Source organism: Protopterus annectens, chromosome 7.part0 (genome assembly GCF_019279795.1).
Source record: "Protopterus annectens isolate FY-2018-M chromosome 7.part0, PAN1.0, whole genome shotgun sequence".
Classification (NCBI taxonomy): Eukaryota; Metazoa; Chordata; order Ceratodontiformes; family Protopteridae; genus Protopterus; species Protopterus annectens.
The window spans coordinates 143,399,089-143,419,856 of NC_056739.1; the positions used below are offsets into that span (position 1 = coordinate 143,399,089).

At 40.2% G+C, this 20,768-nt stretch overlaps 1 protein-coding gene across 3 annotated transcripts in view; it reads left to right on the forward strand.

The window, feature by feature from the left end:
- Window positions 1-20,768, forward strand: part of LOC122806293 (F-actin-monooxygenase mical1-like) — a 1,110,237-nt gene that overhangs the window by 876,182 nt on the left and 213,287 nt on the right. For all 3 annotated transcript variants that reach the window (XM_044076589.1, XM_044076591.1, XM_044076590.1), the window contains exons 18-19: window positions 152-234; window positions 1,710-1,868. In XM_044076589.1, coding sequence (XP_043932524.1) covers window positions 152-234; window positions 1,710-1,868 — 242 coding nt within the window. The remainder of the gene's footprint in view (window positions 1-151; window positions 235-1,709; window positions 1,869-20,768) is intronic.

Here is a 20,768-nt window from a genome sequence, read left to right on the forward strand (position 1 = left end):
CTCTCTGCAGCTAGCCTGATTCCATGTAAATGAATACTACATTTTTAATTTATTTTGTACATAACCTCACCATTTGAGAACTGATCTATTTAAGTATGGTTTAATGTTTAGGAGGTTGAGTTATATTTGTCTTCATTTATTTGCTTTCCAGGGCATTTCTACTGCATGCTGCATTATTCTTATCATCTTTCTGGGTATATGCAAGGTTCAAGACCAGAAGCCACATCTATCAAGGTATGGGAAATGTGTAACTCTAACCATGTAACATATACATAAAATATTTATTTATTCGCAGGTTATGTGGACTGGTCTGAGGATCCTTTTCAGTCATGACCTTGGCCATACTTAATGGGTTGTATTGTAACACAGTTTCAAGTCATAGATGAGATGTTATTACTTCATTCAGTAATTCACAGAACAAGATTAATGTCAAACTTTTTTGGATTTTTGAACATTCACAATAATAGAAGCAAGTGAGCAGTACGGCAAGTTCTTAGTAAAAGAATAAAAGTAACTCAGTTTCCAGGCATATTCTTTCTTTTGGCAAAATGTCAGCATTCATCCAGGACAGTGGATCCCTATTTTTAAAATCTGATCAAGGCCTACCAATCCTAACTGAACACTGTCTTAGATATTCTCCAGACAAGACCTAATATATGTCCCTTGTCATGGCTGCCAGAGATTCTGACACCCATGTAATTAATTCCATCATCCAGTTTGCCTGAAGGAGGCCGTGTCATGCATGTAAGATGCACATGGTTTGCTAAAACATAGGTTCATAGGTTAGGTTTATATGTTAGTACTAGGCTAACTGCCCTTGCAAGCCATTGTAAGCCTAGCCAATTATCCCTTGTGAGACTCGAACCATGCACCTTGTGTTTGTAAGGCAAACACCTTAACCATTAGGTCACCCTCGAAACATATCTTTGTTCACATTCCCAACACCTAGTTACTAAAAACTTAAATAAATGTACATTGTAGAAATGCTAATGGAGGGCAAATGTATTGCTGTGTGCAAAATGAAGGTCTTCCACAGTCCGTGTATGAAAACTGATGGCAAAATGATTTTAAACTTGGTAGGATTATGTGTAGTCAGATGGCTGTGGGAAAGTGTGCATCTAAAATAGTACAATAATTTCACTGAGTCAGATGGTTGTGGGAAAGTGTGCATCTAAAATAGTACAATAATTTCACTAAGTCAGATGGCTGTGGGAAAGTGTGCATCTAAAATAGTACAATAATTTCACTGAGTCAGATGGCTGTGGGAAAGTGTGCATCTAAAATAGTACAATACTTTCACTGAGTCAGATGGCTGTGGGAAAGTGTGCATCTAAAATAGTACAATAATTTCACTGAGTCAGATGGCTGTGGGAAAGTGTGCATCTAAAATAGTACAATACTTTGGGTCTGTATTACAAAGCTGAAGTTCCATTACTTTGGACGTATGTGTTCAAATATATGTCATTCGAAGTTATGGAACTTCGACTATGTAATATAGACCCCAATACTTTCACTGAGGTGGATTGTAATTTTTTGCTGGAATGTGTTTAGTTTTGTTGCTGCTGTGAGCTGTGGAAAATTGTTTTATTAAAGTGGATTCCCAGATGCATGCAGTGCTTTTAAATACCTGAAAATTATATTGAGAATCTATTCCTGCTAACAAGATCTGCCTTTTTTGCATTCATTTTAACAGTTTCTCTTTTACTTAGCTTGACTCTGACTCAGCACAATGTGCGGAAAAGCAGCATCAATCTTCAGTAAATACACAGCAACGGAAGATCTCCAAATTGCACAGTGACAAAGAACTATCGAATGACCTGCCATCTAGAAGTATACGGCAAAGCTTACCTTCTTCAGAGTTAAAACAGGTAGCTACATACCTAAACAGTTCTGTACCTCTGCATTGTCTTTTCTTATTCTTAACATTGCACTGAGTGACAGCATTGCAGTTTCTTTTGTGAGCAGGGTGGTTAAGCACTTATCCCCCAATGTAAAGCCACATACTGAATGCTTAACTTTCTCACCCGTGAAGCCAGAAGAACCATAACTAACTAAAAAATATGCTTATTCCAAAACTTTAATATGGATTGCCCATGCGTAAAACGCATAGAACTCATAATACTAGCATAACTCAGACAACTGTCAACACAATCTGTCTGTTCACTAACCTTTGAAAACCACTGTGTCTCCCTTCATAAAGCCAATTGCCTACCTATTCTAGGCAGATAGAATAATACAATCATAGTTTGTACAAGACAGCTGGCTCATATATCCATTTATACCTTGCCACTACCCACCTTCAGACCTTACCTCCTTTTCCAAGGGGGTAATAGGAGTGAGTTATGAATGCTCACCATATTGTTTACTTTCTTCTTAAAAGACAGCAGAGTATCACACTTGCTGGATCTGATGAAGTTTGTTCCAGGGAAGGGGTAGTCTGAAGAAGTTTGTTCCAGGAAGGGGTAATCTAAAGAAGTTTGTTCCAAGGAAGGGGTAGTCTGAAGAGGTTTCTTCCAGGGAAGGGGTAGTCTGAAGAGTTTGTTCCAGGGAAGGGGTAGTCTGAAGAAGTTTGTTCCAGGGAAGGGGTAGTCTCTCCATGACATATCTGTCTCTACACTGTGGTTTGGTTATTTGCTGAAGCAGGTTCAGATTTCCACTTCAGTGTTCACAGGACTGTTTGATTTATAAAGAAATAAGAAGTGTTAGACTGCTAGATCGACAGAGGCCAGGAAGGTAAGGCACAGATTGCATCTAAAAAGTCAGGAACTAGAGCTTCAGCCTCTCTTGAGAGCTCAGGTCCTTTAGTCCCAAGATCTTTTTTTGTCAGGAGTCTTTGGGGGTTGTCTCTAAATGCTTGATATGTTGAATAAGGTACACCCCAAAGGCAATGCTGTATCGTATGATAGGCCTAATCAGTGCAGAATATAGGGGAGTCAAGTCTTCTTTGGACTTCGAGGAAATACCCTTTGCGATCAGCTGTGTCATACAGAAGGCTTTGGACTTCGAGGAAATACCCTTTGCAATCAGCTGTGTCATACAGAAGACTTTCCTGACTACTATTGCAACATATGATGGTCAGTGGAGAGTTATCTATCCATGTCCAAGTTCTCGTACCACATCTTCACTTAGGAGTAGGATATTTTCTGTACTAGAAGCTGAGTGGAGGACTGGTTAATCAAATGCAACAAAGTTGCATTTTTTTTAACATTTAGTTTTAGCCTATTGTCAGCACACCAGCTATTAATATGTGTAAGTTCTCTTTGTAGCTTCTGTATATCAGAAGGGAATTCAAGCACAACACCCACTTTACAGTCATTGGCAAATTTGGTTAACCAGACTTCCTGTTTTTTTATTTGGAGATCAGAAAGTTATATGGCAAACGGCGAGCATCTTGGCATGAGAACCCTGTGGTACCCCACTGGTTGCTTTTATGCTCTCTGAAAGCAATGAGTAAAGTACTATGGGGTGCTGCTCTTCTCCTGTCCACTCTTTCCAAAAAAGTCCTCCACGAACCCCCGTTGCCCCTCCCTTAGATCTAAACTACACATTAAATGCTCCCATAATGCACTCAGAAATGATACAATAATGCTCTTGCTCAAGTTAGGCACTCATTCAATCTGACTATCAGGGAAAGAAGGTTTTAAAAAGTTATACCTACAAAAGCCAAACAGGATCCCAGTAGAAATTACACCCGCGGTAGTGGTGCTGCGGTAGCGTTGTCGCCTCACAGCAAGACTCCCTGTTCGATTCTCAGCTAGCGTGTCTTCTGTGTGGAGGCATACGTGAATGGGCGTGCCTTTGTTGAAGGTTGTGCATCAGGGCTGGCAACTCGACATGTAAAAATCAACTACCAATCATTAGCGGACCGGAGTTCCGCTGTGGCGACCCCTAACCAGGATAAGCCGAAAGACACAACAACTGATCTAAAGTCATTTCATAGAAAGCACCTTGACCACTTAAAGGAAATGTACAAATGTGCATGTTTTATGGACAAAGGCTAGGCAGGGTACTCCATCCCCTGTATTTCCCCACACCATTAACTTAATAGCCACTTTCAAATTGTCTCAAATGTCTGCAAAGTTGTGTTGCATACAAGCGTACCCCTTTCATCCCCCAATCTAACGTCTCCTTTTCCTAGGTTCTCCTCTCAGATAATCCACATCTTCTTCAGTTCCTGTAAGCTGTACATCTCTGTAAACTGTAAGCCCCCACTTCATCTACCTACAACTCTGATCCTTTTTATATTTCTTTGAATTCACAGTAAACAGCAATCATGTTCCACAGCATATTTTTTGCTGGCTGTCTGTACAAATTTTATATTTTGACTGTACAGCAGGTTATATTTACCTCAATATAGAGATTTCCCCTGAACGTTCTTCTGGAAGAATCTTATGTAAACTCTTTAGCTAACTTGTAAATAATGTTATATATTCTTTGTTCAGACTTGAAGAATTTCATTTGTATGGAATATTGTTAACTGTTTTCCCAAAAATGAAAATGTGGCTTGTATGCAATGCTGTACAAGCGAACTATGTGACTTCTCTGTAATTGTGTATGATATGCACCTCAGTCATAGCTAAAAAGTTTCCAAGGACAAGACTTACCTACCTGGTTAAAAAACACAAATTAATTAATATATAAATTAACAAAGTAATTTAGGGCACCTGCTTCAGAAGGACTCCATTTACTACCCCTGATTTTAGGTTCTACTTTGGTTTACCAGTGCCTGACTTCCTAGTGCCTAGCATAACGACCACACTATCCTACCATCCCACATGACTGCTGCAAAATAACAGCAAATGGAGAACCTGACTTAAAGTATTTTTGTGGCTGGTTGGGCCCCTGGTTGGGCCCTATGGATCACCAGATGTGGGTTCTTTGCCCTCACACCTGAACTCCAAGGTCACACTAACATGAAGGAAAAGGACATCCATAGCCAATGTTGTACTGATTTTTGGGTCTTCTTGCTGTGCAGAAGCCCATGATTGGCTCAATTTCAAGAGTCTTTAAATCATCCCTAGCTGACAGCTGTCCAAAGACCAACATTTGAATGTCAGGGTATAAGAAGAGCATCTGAAGGAGACATCTTCAGTTCTTTCTAGCCGTGCAGTGCAATGCAGTTCATGTGTGCTCAGTATGCTCACAGTCTATTGGTCGGCTTGTTTTTCCAGAGAACCTTCTTCTTCCAGTCAGATAAATACGTCATTGTGGAAATTTCTCTACTAATTTAATGTTCAAACAATTGCTTGATGTGTGGGAAGCAATTCCTGCATAAACATTTTCACTCATTTTGTCTGTTCTGCTTGTAGCCTCAGCATAATGTCTCTAACTGTCTTGACTGTGCAAGATTCCCTATGACAACTCTAAAATATAGGGCCAAGGTACTAGTTGCCTGTAGGGAGTCCTCCTCTTCAGTTTCCCCAGTGATGTTACAAGTCACTGCTACCACAGGGCTTCATTAGACTCCTGTGAGGTCAAGGACCTCAAAATTAATTGAAGAAAGCACTAACTGTAGGTCATAAGTCATCTGATGACCAAGGTTAGGTGCCTTTGCAGCCCCTAGGCCTGAACCCTCTGACATGACCCATCTGGAGGCCACCATGGTTTCTGGCCTACCTACAAATCCTTCTCCAGCACACACATTGGTCGAGTCTGAGGTCAGTCAGCAGACCTCGGCTTCCGACATCCACCCTCTAGGTCATGAGAAAGACTTTCTGGACTCCTCAACTACTGAAGTTACAACCAAAGTCATGGTCGGATGACCTCATCCTCCAGTCACCCCCTTAATGTAGACACCTAAACTGAAGATGAACCACTTCTTTTCCTTCACCATTGCCTCCATCCACTTCTCTTCAGACCAAAGCCCAAGACCTTATTAAAAATAGCACAGAAGATTATGGCCTTCATGAAATCTGGACAGCATTATCATGCTTCCACCTCTGAGGCTTCTCCAGCTAAAAGAAGCAGGAAAGTAACTTTTCAGGAAGAGAAAGATTCCTGTAACTTCAGGATAAGGACGAGTTGTCTTAATCTGGACACTTGCCTTCACAAACTTATCCAAACTCTGATTTGGTTGACACCCTCTCTTCCACCTCCCCCGTGAGGACCTTTTCTTCGAGGATACCCTGCATAAAATGAAGGAGGCTTTCTGTTGGGAAAGTAAGCAGTTTCATCAGGCCTAGGCCAACTATAAGAAACTACTAATCTTGCCTTCACCCAGACCACTGGCTATTCCTCCTGTACATGCTGTATTGGTTGATGTTTTTGAGACATCGCTTTACACCCTGATTCTTTGCCTTCTGCTCATAGGAAGCTGGACAGGTTTTAGATTGCTTGAATATTACAAACACCTTCACAAAAAGACAAAGGCTGACCCTTCTCTAGTCTACACTGAATACACAAAAGGTGTACCTAAGGGGCCAACAAGGCATTCCCTGCTTAATGACAGGGAAAGTTAATTTTAGACAGATTTAGGAAGAAAGCTTATACCACTGCTTCCCTGGCAGTGAGCACTTTGAATAGTCCGTTCCCACTTATATCGCTGCTTCCCTGGCAGTGACCGCTTTGAATTGTCAGTTCCCTCTTGTATCGCTGCTTCCCTGGCAGTTAGCGCTTTGAATTGTCAGTTCCCTCTTATATCGCTGCTTCCCTGGCAGTGAGCGCTTTGAATAGTCCATTCCCACTTACACCACTGCTTCCCTGGCAGTGAGCGCTTTGAGTAGTCTGTTCCCACTTACACCACTGCTTCCCTGGCAGTGAGCACTTTGAGTAGTCCATTCCCACTTACACCACTGCTTCCCTGGCTGTGAGCGCTTTGAATTGTCAGTTCCCTCTTATATCGCTGCTTCCGTGGCAGTGAGCGCTTTGAATTGTCAGTTCCCTCTTGTATCGCTGCTTCCCTGGCAGTGAGCGCTTTGAATTGTCAGTTCCCTCTTGTATCGCTGCTTCCCTGGCAGTGAACGCTTTGAATTGTCAGTTCCCTCTTGTATCGCTGCTTCCCTGGCAGTGAGCGCTTTGAATTGTCAGTTCCCTCTTGTATCACTGCTTCCCTGGCTGTGAGCACTTTGAATAGTCCGTTCCCTCTTATATCGCTGCTTCCCTGGCAGTGAGCGCTTTGAGTAGTCAGTTCCCTCTTGTATCGCTGCTTCCCTGGCAGTGAGCGCTTTGAATTGTCAGTTCCCTCTTACACCACTGCTTCCCTGGCAGTGAGCACTTTGAATAGTCCGTTCCCTCTTGTATCGCTGCTTCCCTGGCAGTGAGCACTTTGAATTGTCAGTTCCCTCTTGTATCGCTGCTTCCCTGGCAGTGAGCGCTTTGAATTGTCAGTTCCCTCTTGTATCGCTGCTTCCCTGGCAGTGAGCGCTTCGAATTGTCAGTTCCTTCTTGTATCGCTGCTTCCCTGGCAGTGAGCGGTTCGAATTGTCAGTTGCATATGCTAAAGTACATTGATTCTCTTCAGGACAACGTCTATCTAAGGCAGACTCTTTTACAGATGGAACCTTTTCTAAACAATGCAGGAGACGGCCAGAGAAGCTTTACAAGTCTCCAAACATGCCCTAAAATGTGGATATGATACCTTAGATGCTTCCTTCATCCACAGGCATACTTGACTCAGGGCCCAGCCCCTGTCAGACCAGGTTAAGGCTGAACTACTGGATACTCCATTAGACAAGGAATTTTTTCTTAGTCCTCCAACTGAACAAGTTTTTGAGAATCCGAACAAAAAAAGGAAAACAAATTAAAACTGAAAGAATTTTACCTGTCTGGGACCCCCAAGGTGTACAGTAGGAATTACAATTCTAAACCTTGGCCTTTTCCACCTAAACAAGACAAGGAGAGGCCTCTCCATGGCAAAAGACCAAGACAATCCAGGAGATGGCAACTAGAACAAACGCACAGAGCAGAGGACTCCAAAGAGTCCACCCAGCACAGACCACAACTGTGACTATGCTCTTCCCCAGCCTCACTTATGCTTTCCCTCCCTCCCCTCCAAGCCTTGGGCAGGAAGAGTCTCCTCCTTCCTAAACCCATGGAAAACCATCACTAGGGATCAATGGCCCTCAACATCATAGAGAAGGAGCACTATATTCATTTTAGGGAAATACCACCCTTCTTGAGCATTCCAAAACCATCAAAAGAGCAAGAAAGCCTGTTACTACCTGTCTTCAGGGAACTACTTCACCAAGGATTCATCCAGCCTGTTCATCCAGGACTAGAAGGAAAAGGCTTCTACTCAAGAACATCTCTAGTTCCAAGAAAAGATGGGACCTGGAGGCCCATTTTGAACCTCTCAAATTTAAACAAGTTTCTCAACATCTCAAAAATTCAAAATGCAAAAACTGCTGCCCACGATCTTCCAAGATGCCTCTATGGTCACTATAGACCTAAATGCTTGCCTCCATGTCTCCATAGCAGACAGTCACAGAAAGTGTCTACACTTGTAGCAACAGCTTCCCACTTCCAGTTCTGTGCTTTTTTTCCATTTGGGCTGTCCACTGTTCCTAGAGTTTTCACAAAATATCTAGCTCCTCTGACAGTACATTCCAGAGCTCTAGGAGTTCATATTTACCCCCACTTAGGTGACGGTCTCAGTCAGAGAAGATCCACATCAGAGACCCTAGTCATCTTACAAATTTTTATCCACAATCATGCATGGCTCAGGATCCAGACCTTGTCAGATCAGTTAAAGACTGAACTACTAGATGCTTCATTTCAGAAGGTAAGTCTCCCCTTAAATCTTAAAAAATCCCAAACTCTTCCTCAGACAAGGATTACTTTTCTGGGAGCCCTCACAGATGTGGTTCAACAGAAGGCCTTCTGCCCCAAGACAAGATTACTCTTTTTGACTTTCTGTCTAACCAGTTCGCTTCCAAAGCAGCTCATCACTGCAAGAGAATTTCTGAGAATGTTGGGGTACACAGCATCATGCATCCTCATGATGTTGGGGTACACGGCATCATGCATCCTCATGATGTTGGGGTACACGGCATCATGCATCCTCATGATGTTGAGGTACACAGCGTCATGCATCCTCATGATGTTAAGGTACACAGCATCATGCATTCTCATGATCCACTTGAAAAGGTACACATGAGAAAATTCCAGTGGTTCCTGAAAAATGTTTAGGAGTAGCATTCCCAACCCTTGGAAACACTCCTGTCTCTGCTTCCATGCCTTGAAAAGGAACTCCTATGGTGGAAGAACACTATACAAACGAACCTGAGGTGAATTTCACTTTACCAGAAGCAGACAAAACCATCACTACAGACAGTTCAGACATTGTCTTGGGGGGGGGCACTTAGGTTCCCTGAAAGTGCAGGGTATTTGGTCCCCACAGCATAGAAAGTTGTATATAATTCAGAAGGAGCTACTAACAGTCAGTCTGGCCATAAAAACTTTTCAACAGAACTTAAGCCCAGGGAGCCTGCAAACAACATCACAATGATGCGGTACATAAACAAGCAAAAGAGGGAGCTTTGTCTTACCCTCTGTACAGCCTTCCAATTTGGATGCTGGCTCAAGAAATAGGGTTAACCTTCATAGCTTCTTATATTCCCAGTCAGAATGTTACCCTGGCATTTTCTGTATGCAAGGACCTTTTAGATCCCAGTGAAGAGAGAGGTGTTCCTGGATCTAACATTTAGTGGGAAATCCCCTCACCAGACATGTTTGCCTGTCTCTCCACAACAAGTAACTACATAAATTCTGCCCCAGAATAAAACAGACTGGATCTTGAAAAACAGACACATTCTCTTTCATATAGTCAAACTGATTCCTGTGTGCATTGCTGCCTTTACCCCTGATCCCCAGGGTGCTAACAAAAATCAGGGCAGACAAACCCAGCATGATCATAGTGACCACCTCCTGGCCAAAACATCAGTGGTTATCCCTCCACCTGACACTCGGGAAAGATTCTGCACCCTACAGGAAGTAGATTTCCTCAGCTAAGTCAAGGGATTTGCCTTCCACCCCCACCTATCCACCCCCATGTTAACAGCTTGCAGGATTGGGTTTTGACAATATGGAATGCATCCTACCCAAAGGATGTAGTTTTAATTTTAAGGAAAGCAAGGATACCCAATACCATGAAATCATAACTGGCAAAATGGAAAAGATTCTTCACCTGGTGGCACAGCAAAAGCACAAACCTTTCTCAGGTAGACATTAACTCAGTCTTGTAGTATCTGTCAGGCCTATTTAGACAAGGATTTTCCTATTCCAGCATTAAAGTACATACATCTGCCATATCAGCTAGCCTGCACAGTATCCCAACTGTCTTCTTGCAACCCCACAATAAATCTTTTCTAAAATAAGGGATTTACTTGTTGCCACCCAGAAGGAACTTTATTCTGGCATGGGATATGAATTATGTGTCAAAAGAAGTAACTTTCCCCCACTGCCTCCCTAAAAATGCTGACCTGGAAGATGACTTTTCTTGTAGCTGTTATATCAGCTAGGAGAGTTTCTGAGCTATAAGCCACCATGTGTCAAGAACCTTTCATCGTCCTCCAAAGGATAGGGTCACCCTTGAAAAAAAAACATCTTTATGCATAAGGTGGTATCAGAACTTACTGTAAACCAGGCTATCCACCTGCCAGTCCTCATCCCAAACCCACAGAACTGGGTAGAGCAAGTCCTTCCTTCCATCACTGTGCACAGGTGGATCAGGTACTATCTAGACAGGACAAAAAGTGATAGAGCAGGGTAGTTACAGGTGGCTTTCACAGAGGGTAACCATGGCAAGCCTGTCTCAAGCAAATCATTTCAAAACGGAAAGCAAACTGCATTAAGTTCTGGTGCTCACACCATGGGAAAGATTTACCTGGGCATATTAAAGCCTAGCCTACCAGGCGTGGGGTAGCTACCACTGCTTTCCTAAAAGGAGTCCCTACCTGGGCCATCCTAGCGGCAGCCACATGGAACTCTGTGCACACCTTTGCAAAACGCTACAACCTAGGCAATGTCTCCACAGCAGATTTTGCTACTGCCATCCTGCAAAACCTTATTTCCTAAGGTCATACAGATGACCTACCACCCACCACCCACCCACCCATTTGGGAGTCCTTCCAAGAATCAGTACTGCAACACTTATGAAGAACATACTGTAGTTGTGCCCCGTTTACCATAGATGTTTGAGTAGATCAATGTCCCACCCTCCAACCCCTTTATCTGCTGGTCACTTGTCTCCCCCTTGCTGGGTACAAGGGGTAGTGGGTTTTTTCTTCAGATAGTAATCTTATCTCCATCATCCCCTCTCTGCCTCTTGTGTTTTTCCTTACTTATTACTTAAATTCAGACAACTGGGGGAGGTTGTGCTGTCCTCAGTTATCAGACTGATTTTTCAGTGCTTAGAAAGTCTTGCAGATGGTGCCAGCAGACAACATTCTGATACCCTGATGTCCAGGCATCTGTCCATCAGCTAGATATGATGTAAAGATTCTGGAAATCAGGCCAGTTATGGGTTTCTGCATGGCAGAAAGACCCAAAAAATCAGTAATGCAACATTTATTTATTTTTATTTTATTTATTTCACATTTGTTAACCGGGTTAGTCCAACTGAGTTTGCAAACACATTTTCAGTGGAGACCCGAGGGAAAAAACCCCAGCAAACATAAGTAAAGGTAAAGTGACAATATATAAATATTAAATAACCAAAATACAAAATAATTGTAAAAAAGAAAAGGTTATTAACGATTTGCATTGCATTGATAGTAAGCAACCAATTTTCAGTGGAGACCTAAAGGGAAAGAGCCCCAGCAAACATAAGCAAAGATAAACATACAGGACAAAAACTATTAAAAATAATGCAAATATGAAATTAATTATAAAGAGAAAAACAAAGGAAAAAATTCTGAACATTAAGGGTTGCACTGATAGTAGCGGACTAAAATTTACTACATATGAGAGTAAAAACAAAAAGATAATCGTTGTTCAAAAGAAGGACAATGTATAGACATTGATAGGAAGTGGGGGGATAAATAGTGTGGAGAACGGGAGGGAAAGGAGGGGGCTGTATTAGGGCTATAGTAGTAGAGCTGAGGGTTTAGGAGGTTAGTTTAAGCAGAAGTTACTAACAGAGAAAGAAAGTTAGGAGATGCAACAGGTTATAAGGTAGGACAGACTGACTACGTGTGGTCAAGGCAACGGCATAATTTCAGGTTTAGTAGGTGGGATTTAAGCTCCTTTTTAAAACAGGGAAAGGAAAGGTTGGATCTAATATGGATTGGAAGTTTGTTCCAATTTAGTGAGGCAGAGTGTTTGTAAAGTAGTTTTTCAATATTCCTTTTGTGTTTATAAACTGAGAGAGGATGGTGATCAGCACTCCGGAGAGGCCGGGAGGGGGGGGGGGGATAGAGAGTAACATGGGAGGTGAGAGCAGGACAGGCAGAGGGGTTTGTTGAGTATGGAAAAGGTAGTCTGGAGTTGCGATTGTAGGAAAAGGTGTGGAAATTCCAGCCACTGAAGTTTTAGTGAGAGGCAGTGATGCGATGAGAGTGGTTGGTTTAGAATAAATCTGGAAATTTTGTTGTGCTTTTGTTCCAGTTTCTGCATTGAGATAGTTTCGATATTGGTACAGATGGGGGAAGCGTACAGAAGACTAGGTATGAGAAATGCCTGTGCAAGTGCATTTAGTGGCATTAGTAAGGAATTTTTTGTTCCTATAAAGTAGTCCAAGTTTTTGGTGTTTTTTTTTTGATGGCCTGTTGTATGTGCAAGCCAAATTTTAGTTGGTCATCAGTTATTACCCCAAGAAGTTTGGTGTGTGAGGCAGAGGAGATAGTGAGGCCATCTAGGAAGGAAAGAGAACATTTGGATTTAAGGCGAGAGAGTGTCTGAGGTAGGAAGAGAAAGAGTTGAGTTTTCTTAGGGTTAAGGATTAGTTGATTGTTTCTGAGCAATTTTTCAACAGAGATAAAGGAATTCTGTGTTAGTGAGTGTAGTTCAGAGATAGTATTGGAGATAGATAAGAGAGTAGAATAATCTGCATATTGTATTACAGATGAGAGTCAGCAGGATGGATGTAGGTTGTTGGTAAAAGTGTTAAAAAGGAGAGGTCCAAGTATGGAGCCTTGCGGTACTCCTGTTTGAACAGCAAGGAAGGGTGAGAAAGCCTGCTGCCATCTAACAGCTTGTTTTCTGCCAGTAAGGTAGGATTGGAACCAGCCAAGAGTAGAAGGAGAGAGGTTTAGGTCTGAGAGTTTAAGAATGATGGGATGAGACAGTGTTGAAGGCTTTAGAGAGATCAAGCAATAGACAGGAGAGAAGGAGGTTCTGGTCCCTAGCTTCTGCAACCTTTTGAGTAAAGGATAGTAAGGCAGTCGAGGTACTGTGTTTAGGGCGGAAAATATGTTGAGAGGGGATGAGGAGATTTTTGTGAATGAGATAGGACAGTAGTTGAGTATGTATGCATTTTTCAAGGATCTTAGAGAGTGGTGAGAGAATAGCGATTGGCCTATAGTTAGAGGGTTCAACAGCATTGCCACTTTTGTTAGAGGAGTGGTATAGAAGGATTTCCATATTTCCGGTATGGTAGATTCCTGAATGAAGCGGTTGATTAAGACAGATACAGGATATGTAACAGAGTGGTATAGAAGGATTTCCCTATTTCCAGTACTGTAGATTCCTGAATGGAGTGGTTGATTAAGATAGGTACAGGATATGCAACAGAGTCAGCAGCAATTTTCAGAAATTGAGGCGGGAGTTTATCAGTGGAGGGAGAGCATGGTTTTAGTTTAAGAAGCAGGGATTTTATATATTTAGTAGAAACAAGTTGCAAGGTAAAAGGCTGAGAGACAGAGGAGCATAGAGGTTTAGGGGGAGGTGAGGATGACACACAACAGTTGGGATGAGCAGAGCACCAGAGGGTAGGAGTTTGGAGATGCTGTCTTTGAAGTGTTCGTTGAGTAAGTGTGCAGTTTCAGAGGGAGAGTGATGGGGGGAAAGGGTTAGGGATGGTAGGAGAACCAGAGTGGAGCAGGGAGTGGATAGTACTCCAGAATTTTTGGGCGTCATTTGGGTGAGAGCTTTGAAATTTAGTGAAATATTAGCGTTTATCCAAAATAACTTTTTTTACACAATTTCTGAGTTGCTTATAACCTTGGAGAAAGTGAGAGTTTTAGTGCTTTGCCATTTTTCCCTAGAGCATCTCTTTCATGCATCAAAGCAGGAGTAGCTTTGGAGAGCCAGGGTGCAAAATTAGATTTGATTCTGAATTTGTGAGTTGGGACAAGACAGTTTAGGACATCAAGGAAAATGTGGTTGAATTTAATAACAGCATCATTCAGCAGGAGAGTTTTTAGGAAAGACCAGTTGATGGCAGACAGTCTATAGTTGAAGGTTTCAGGGGAAAAGTTAGTCAGTTTCCTACAATCTCTGTAGAGATGGTGCTTGGAGAGATGAGGAGACTGCCTTAAGATAGAGATGGGAGAATGATCACTAATAGAGTCAGGGAAGGTAGAAGGATTACAGTAGTTAGGAGAGTTGGTCAAGATCCAGTCAACTGTGGAACCAGTAGCGTTTTTACTGTAGTGGGTAGGGGTAGTGATCAGTTGTGAGAATCCATACAGGTTTATGAAATGATTGATCATCATTTCATCATGATGAAACATTGATCTACTGAAACGTTTATAGTTGTGATAAGAGGGACACAGGTGTACTTTGTTCTTTATCTAAGTTAGTGAAACCTCAGCGATAGCATACTTAGAGACTGGGGACATGGAAGCAGAGTTCCACATCAGAGGGGTGCACAGCTCCTGAATTCTTGAATTCTAAGGGGATTATCATTGATGTCCCACCAATTCCCCTTTTGTCTGAGTTATTGTAGCCTTGCAGGTGGTATATTTAAAGACTGGGGATATGCCCCCACATCATAGAGAGAAGGGACCCCACTGCAAAGAAAGCATTTTATGTATTTATTTATTGACTGGGAAAGTCCACTGGGTCAGAAACCCATTTTCAGTAGAGGCTGGGGGAGAAAAGCTTCACCGTATATTATAAAGTATTACAAAGTATTGTAAAACGTAATAATCAAGGATACATGTATAAAAGCAGAGATATGCAATACAGTACAAAGTTACATTACTAATCTTTTAGCGCCACAAACATAACATAACACATTAATCAAAAATGCATGTATGTAAGCAGAGCTATGCAATACAGTATAATACAGAGGTTACATTATTAATCTTTAAGCATTACGTTGCATTGGGAAGAAGTTGCATGTGCAGCATTGCATGGGTGTGCAATAGTACCGTATGCAGTGCGAGTTTGAGAACAACTGCTTAATGAGCACAAGGCGGAAATATTATTAGGACCTGCCATTAGAACCTTTCTTAATAGGACTTCATTAGGGGACAGTTTTAACGAGGCTTGTTTGTTTGACAGAGGCAGGAGGGCTTGTTTAGGTAGTGCAATTTTAGTGCTGATTCAAAGGTTTTTATACTGTCATTTTGAGTTATTTATGCGGGTAAGGTATTCCAAAGTTTAGTAATGCTATGGGAGTACATCATTTTGAGTTATTTATGCGGGTAAGGCATTCGGGAGTACAGACATTGACCAGCTCGTTTGTTGGGTTTGGTTATCATTAACGGTTGTTTTCCTGAGATCCTAATGTTCTTGAAGGAGTATATGTGTGTAGGATTTTCTTTCAAATTGCTGTTAATCAGATCTATAGTGGTAACCCACCAGGCAGCAGTAACTTGCAGGATGGACACAGCAGACAGCATTTCACTTACTCAGAGTAGACTCTGTGTTTGTTCTTGTTACTTTATGTGGGCCAGCACCATGGCTGTAATTAAATCAAAAGGTGCTTCAACAACAACAATGTATAAGTTTAAGGGTGTGCACACTTATGCAACCAGCTTATTGTACTTTTTTTAATTTTTTTATATTTTTTTCCTTAACAAATTTGTTTGTTTTCAACTGAATTGTACAGGTTATAGGTCACATTTGAAGGTGGGAAAAGATTTGAAATGATTTATTGTGGTCTTATTTTCTTATATCACAAAAACCTGGCATTTTAACAGGGGTGTGTACACTTTTTATATCCACTGTAATCAAGCCAGATCTAAAACTGTGAAATCATTTATTTTTCAATAATTCATTGTTCTTACTTAAGTATGCCAAGGTTAGAGGTAGAGGAGGCTCAACAGTTAAGTTAGAAAGAGATGAGATGGTATTAGCTTTACAAGTTATTTAAAACTGCGTTCATATAAAGTTTGATTAAATGTTTAATGTATTTATATATATATATATATATATATATATATATTTTTTTTTTTTTCTTTTTTTGTGAAAGAATTGTAATATCAAGTTTTTTTTTATTTTTCATATTATGTGATTTGTTGTGTTTTTAATGATATATAGAGGGGTTGATGTAGTATTTTGTATGTAGGTTTTTAAATATTCATTGATGTTGGGATCAGCTGGGTTTTATTGGTTGAATTTTATCTCATGATATAATTAATTAGAGTACTTAAATGAATTAATTTCTGAGATGAAGTATTCTGGTGAAGTCTATGTTATAAACTGATGAAAGCACAAAATAAACCTGTGTTCATAAACTCTGAAGTGGTCATTGACGTTGGAAGGGTGTTTCACATTTGAAACTGGTGCTGGTTGTTCTTGTTTCCAAATTTGATCCTGGAAATCAACTGTGGTGGATGTAATACCTAAAGATGGTAAAGGCCCATCAGACCCAGCTTCACATAGGTTATGCCAAATTTGATAGATATAGGTCAATGTGGTTTTGTGGAGGGGGGCAAACATTTGACAACATTAACAGAACACTGATGATCCATCCAGAGGGAAGCAGAATGTAAGAAAACACCACTGTTGATGCAGAGAAAGCATTTGAGAGAGTAAACTGGGACTTTATGAGCAGTGCAATGGTAAAGTTTGCATTCCCTGATACAGTAATACAGTTAATTAGAAGGATATATGAAGGATCAGAGGCAAGAATTAAAGTGGGAGGGTTCCTGTCTGAACAGAGGAACCAGGCAGGCGTGTCCTCTTTCCCCTTTATTTGCATTATATTTAGAGCCATTGGCAAAAAAATAAGGGACTCAGAAATTCAAGGAAATAATTGGTATAGGAATCAAGAAAAGTTGGCTTTATTTGCAGACAATATTATTTTGTAACCAATAAAACCAAAAAAGGACATTCAGTTTTGTGGCGCATTCTTTCTTAAAACACCTTTATTGAATTATCACTTGTGACACAGGCAAATTTACATTTAAATAAAAGTTATTAAACTGTATTAACATGTTCACGTTTACAAACACTATACTTAAATATACTGCTGTATATCATATAACCTAAGCAACATTACATAAATTATTCAATTCCTGACCTTTTTCTTAAACAAGAAACATCTTTATAAGCCATCACTTATGACCTAGGCAATCATACATTTATATAAATGAAAACAAACACCGACACAATACTAGTTGCAAGCATTTTATATCATAAACCATACTGACACACTCCCAGTTGCAAACATTATACATCAGTTATAATTTACCCAATCATTTTCAGCCAAACATTACATAGCTCATTTAAGTCCTGCATTTTTTAAACCTCATTCCTCCCCTATATATTGTTTCCACAATTCCCATTTTTTCCTATGTAGTTTGTTCCTACCCTTTTCTAAGGATCCCAATTCCAGTTGTTTTATCTCTGTTACTATATTCACTATTTCTAGTATAGTTGGTTTACTTCTGATTTCCATTTTCTGGTAATTGTTTTTTTTTGCAGCCACAGTAATTAGAAACAGCAAGGCTCTGCCATGTCTAGGCAAGATTCTGTAACATAGCTCAGAAAAATAATCTCCCTCGTCACACCAATCTGCCCACCCAGAATTTCTGGTAGTGCTTCCCGCAGGTAATTCTTAAAGTCTGCCAACTCACAACATTCCCACAAAATGTGTTTCCAGTTGCCTCTTTCATTCCCTGTCACACCTCCAACATTTCTTGGCTACCTGAGGAAAAATTCTCTAGAGTCTACTTCAGGTATAAAAATGTCTATGTATACATCTCCAAGCAAATATCGTAAATCTTGTAGATTTTGTAGCATATTTGGGAGACATACATATATCCTCCCATTGTTTCTTTGTGAATTGCTTATCCAGTCTCTCTTCCCAATCCTTTGTAACTATCTCTGATTGATTCTTTTGGTTATCATGTGGTATTTTATATGCTGTACTAATTATTCCTTTTTTAATGGCAGCTTCTGTTCTAGATTCTACTAAAAAACTCTACCAGTGCTGGTCTGTCATTTAGGACCCCCTATTTCTTTCTCTTTGCCTATACACTGATATGAATCCTTGCTAGGGAAGGCAATCTCTAACCTGCAGTCCAAATAAATTCTTGGCATCTTCCCATTCTATCATCTTTCCCTCTCTAGTATTTTGCTCTGAATATATTGGTTCCTTTCCCAGTTTTCCCCAATAAATTCCAGCCCCCTCTTGCCTGTTGTCTATATATCCTAATTGTAGCCATCCCTATCAACAGAATCTCCTTTCTCCATTACCGTTTTGGCTTAGTTCATAGGATACTTTCTTGTTTTGTGGAGCATTCTGAGACGGTTTCAGTTTTTTCAGGATATAAAATGAATAAAGACAAAACAACAGATATAGCTGTAAATCACATAACCACATGTGAATTATTTCAGCAATACCCATATTTAATGGGACACAATAAATTGAAGGTATTTAGAATTATGCATTAAAAATATTCTGTTATGGCAGCTAAGGATATGTGGGAAGAGACTAAACAAAAAAGATTACAAAAACTGAGAAACTGGAAGCTCTTGTTTATTGATACAAATAGCAAGATACAAGCAGTTTATAGGTTTATGGACTAGCTTTTGTGTTTTTTATTATTTGCTAGTCCCTCTGGGAGTCACTTGTATGACTTGACATGACATGTTTAGGTATTACAATTCTTGTGGGTTAGCTGTCCTGACTGAAATTTCTAATTTCTAATTTTTAATTGTTGAATTGTCGATTTGTTTAAACAACTCATGACATTGTTTGTTGTTAAAACATTTATAATATTTTGTATTCAATGTTGTTTATTAGTTGATATACTTTTAAAAAAATGCGGAAGTGATGTCTTTTGGTGACATCACTTTACTTTTAAAACTAGTTTGTGTTTTGGCGCCAACTTGTTTAACTCTGAGGAAGCTACTGTTTCACAGTAGCGAAAACGCTTGCTGTTTCTAAAATAAACTTGCGTTCAGCAGATTTCCCTTGACTTGGACTATAGGTTGCTTGGATTACCTGTTGGTTTAATTTACGTTTTCTGAAGATACAAGCAGTGAAAATCTTTTTGGCCTTTAGTTTTATATATAGGACAGGCATATTTTTATCAGTCAGAGAAGAAGTTGTTGATAGCAATTAATAGAGAGCTGAAGGATTTTATCTGTAAGGGGAAGATGGTAAGATGGGATAAGCTGATCCTTCCAGTAGAAGAAGTTGGTTTAGTATTACCTAATTTGAAGACATATTTTAGGGCTAAACAGTTAAGACGTATGTAAGTAACAGAAGCAGAAAGCTATAATTCAAAGTGCAAAGGGATGATGATGAAATGGGGGGGGGGTTCAAGAAATAAGGAAAGAGTGGGATTTTGAATGCAGATCCTTAAGGAGAATAACAAAAGCCATACAGAATATAAATAGGGGTCCAAATGGAGAGATAAGTCAGCAAGCAAAGGAGAGTAGTATTGCTGAAACTGAATTCATTCTCAAGTCTTGGTGAATGCCTTCAAGAGATGGACCCTGTTTTTCACAAAATCTCACCAAGACACTGATATATAGACTGTATGTCATGGAGAGAAGTATGTCAAAAATTATAAAAAAGATAGCTGGGTGCACAAGACTCGGAATATAAAAGTGCCCAATCCTGGTAGGTGCACTGGTGCCAGGACTGGAAAAGAATACGGAAATATTCCTGCAGTGGGACCAGGCCAGGCCCAGGGGGAGGATGCCCCCCCCTGTTGTAGACAGAAGTAGCAGTCCACAAAAATCACAAAAACTGATAGGCCAAAAAGAGCCATAAAGATGATAAAGTGGACTACTGAGGATAAGAAAGAAATTATCTATTATTACTATTATGCAAAAAGCCCAGAATTTGCAGACACAGGATATACAAAAAGATTGAGAGAAATTAGAGGAAAGAAAAATACCTCCACAAGAAAATTTGTCAGAAGCCTCAAATAAAAATTTGTGTTCATTAATACAACAGATTTGTGAAAAACAGTATATAGATCATGAAAGAAGCTTTGATCTGTTTGGAAAAAGAAGCATCTGAGGAAGTGTGAAAATATAAACAACAAAACCTGGAGATTTTTGAAAAGTATAAAAAAGAAATATGGACATGGGAAAGAAAGAGATTTCATGTGGTGCAATATTTATGCAAAGGAGAAAGCCAGCTTAATTAATAGAAAGAAGGCAGCCCAAGGATCTACAGACAAAGGCATCCAGATATGGAAAATTTCACAATAAAAATAATATCACAAAGAGAGAATGTAGAAAAGAAGGTTAGCGAAGCTGAAGTTACAGAGCGCCTGCGAAGTGACGGATTTGGTGCAGAAGGTGTAACACAGGTTATATTGCAGCATGATGGAGCGAGTCCCCAAAGTAAGGAGAAGCAGGAAGATCAGGAGATGTCTGAAGAAGAAATGTGGACATGGGAGAGAAAAGATTTAATATGATGTAATATTTATGCAAAGGAGAAATCAAAACTAATCAATACAAAAAGAGCAGCACCA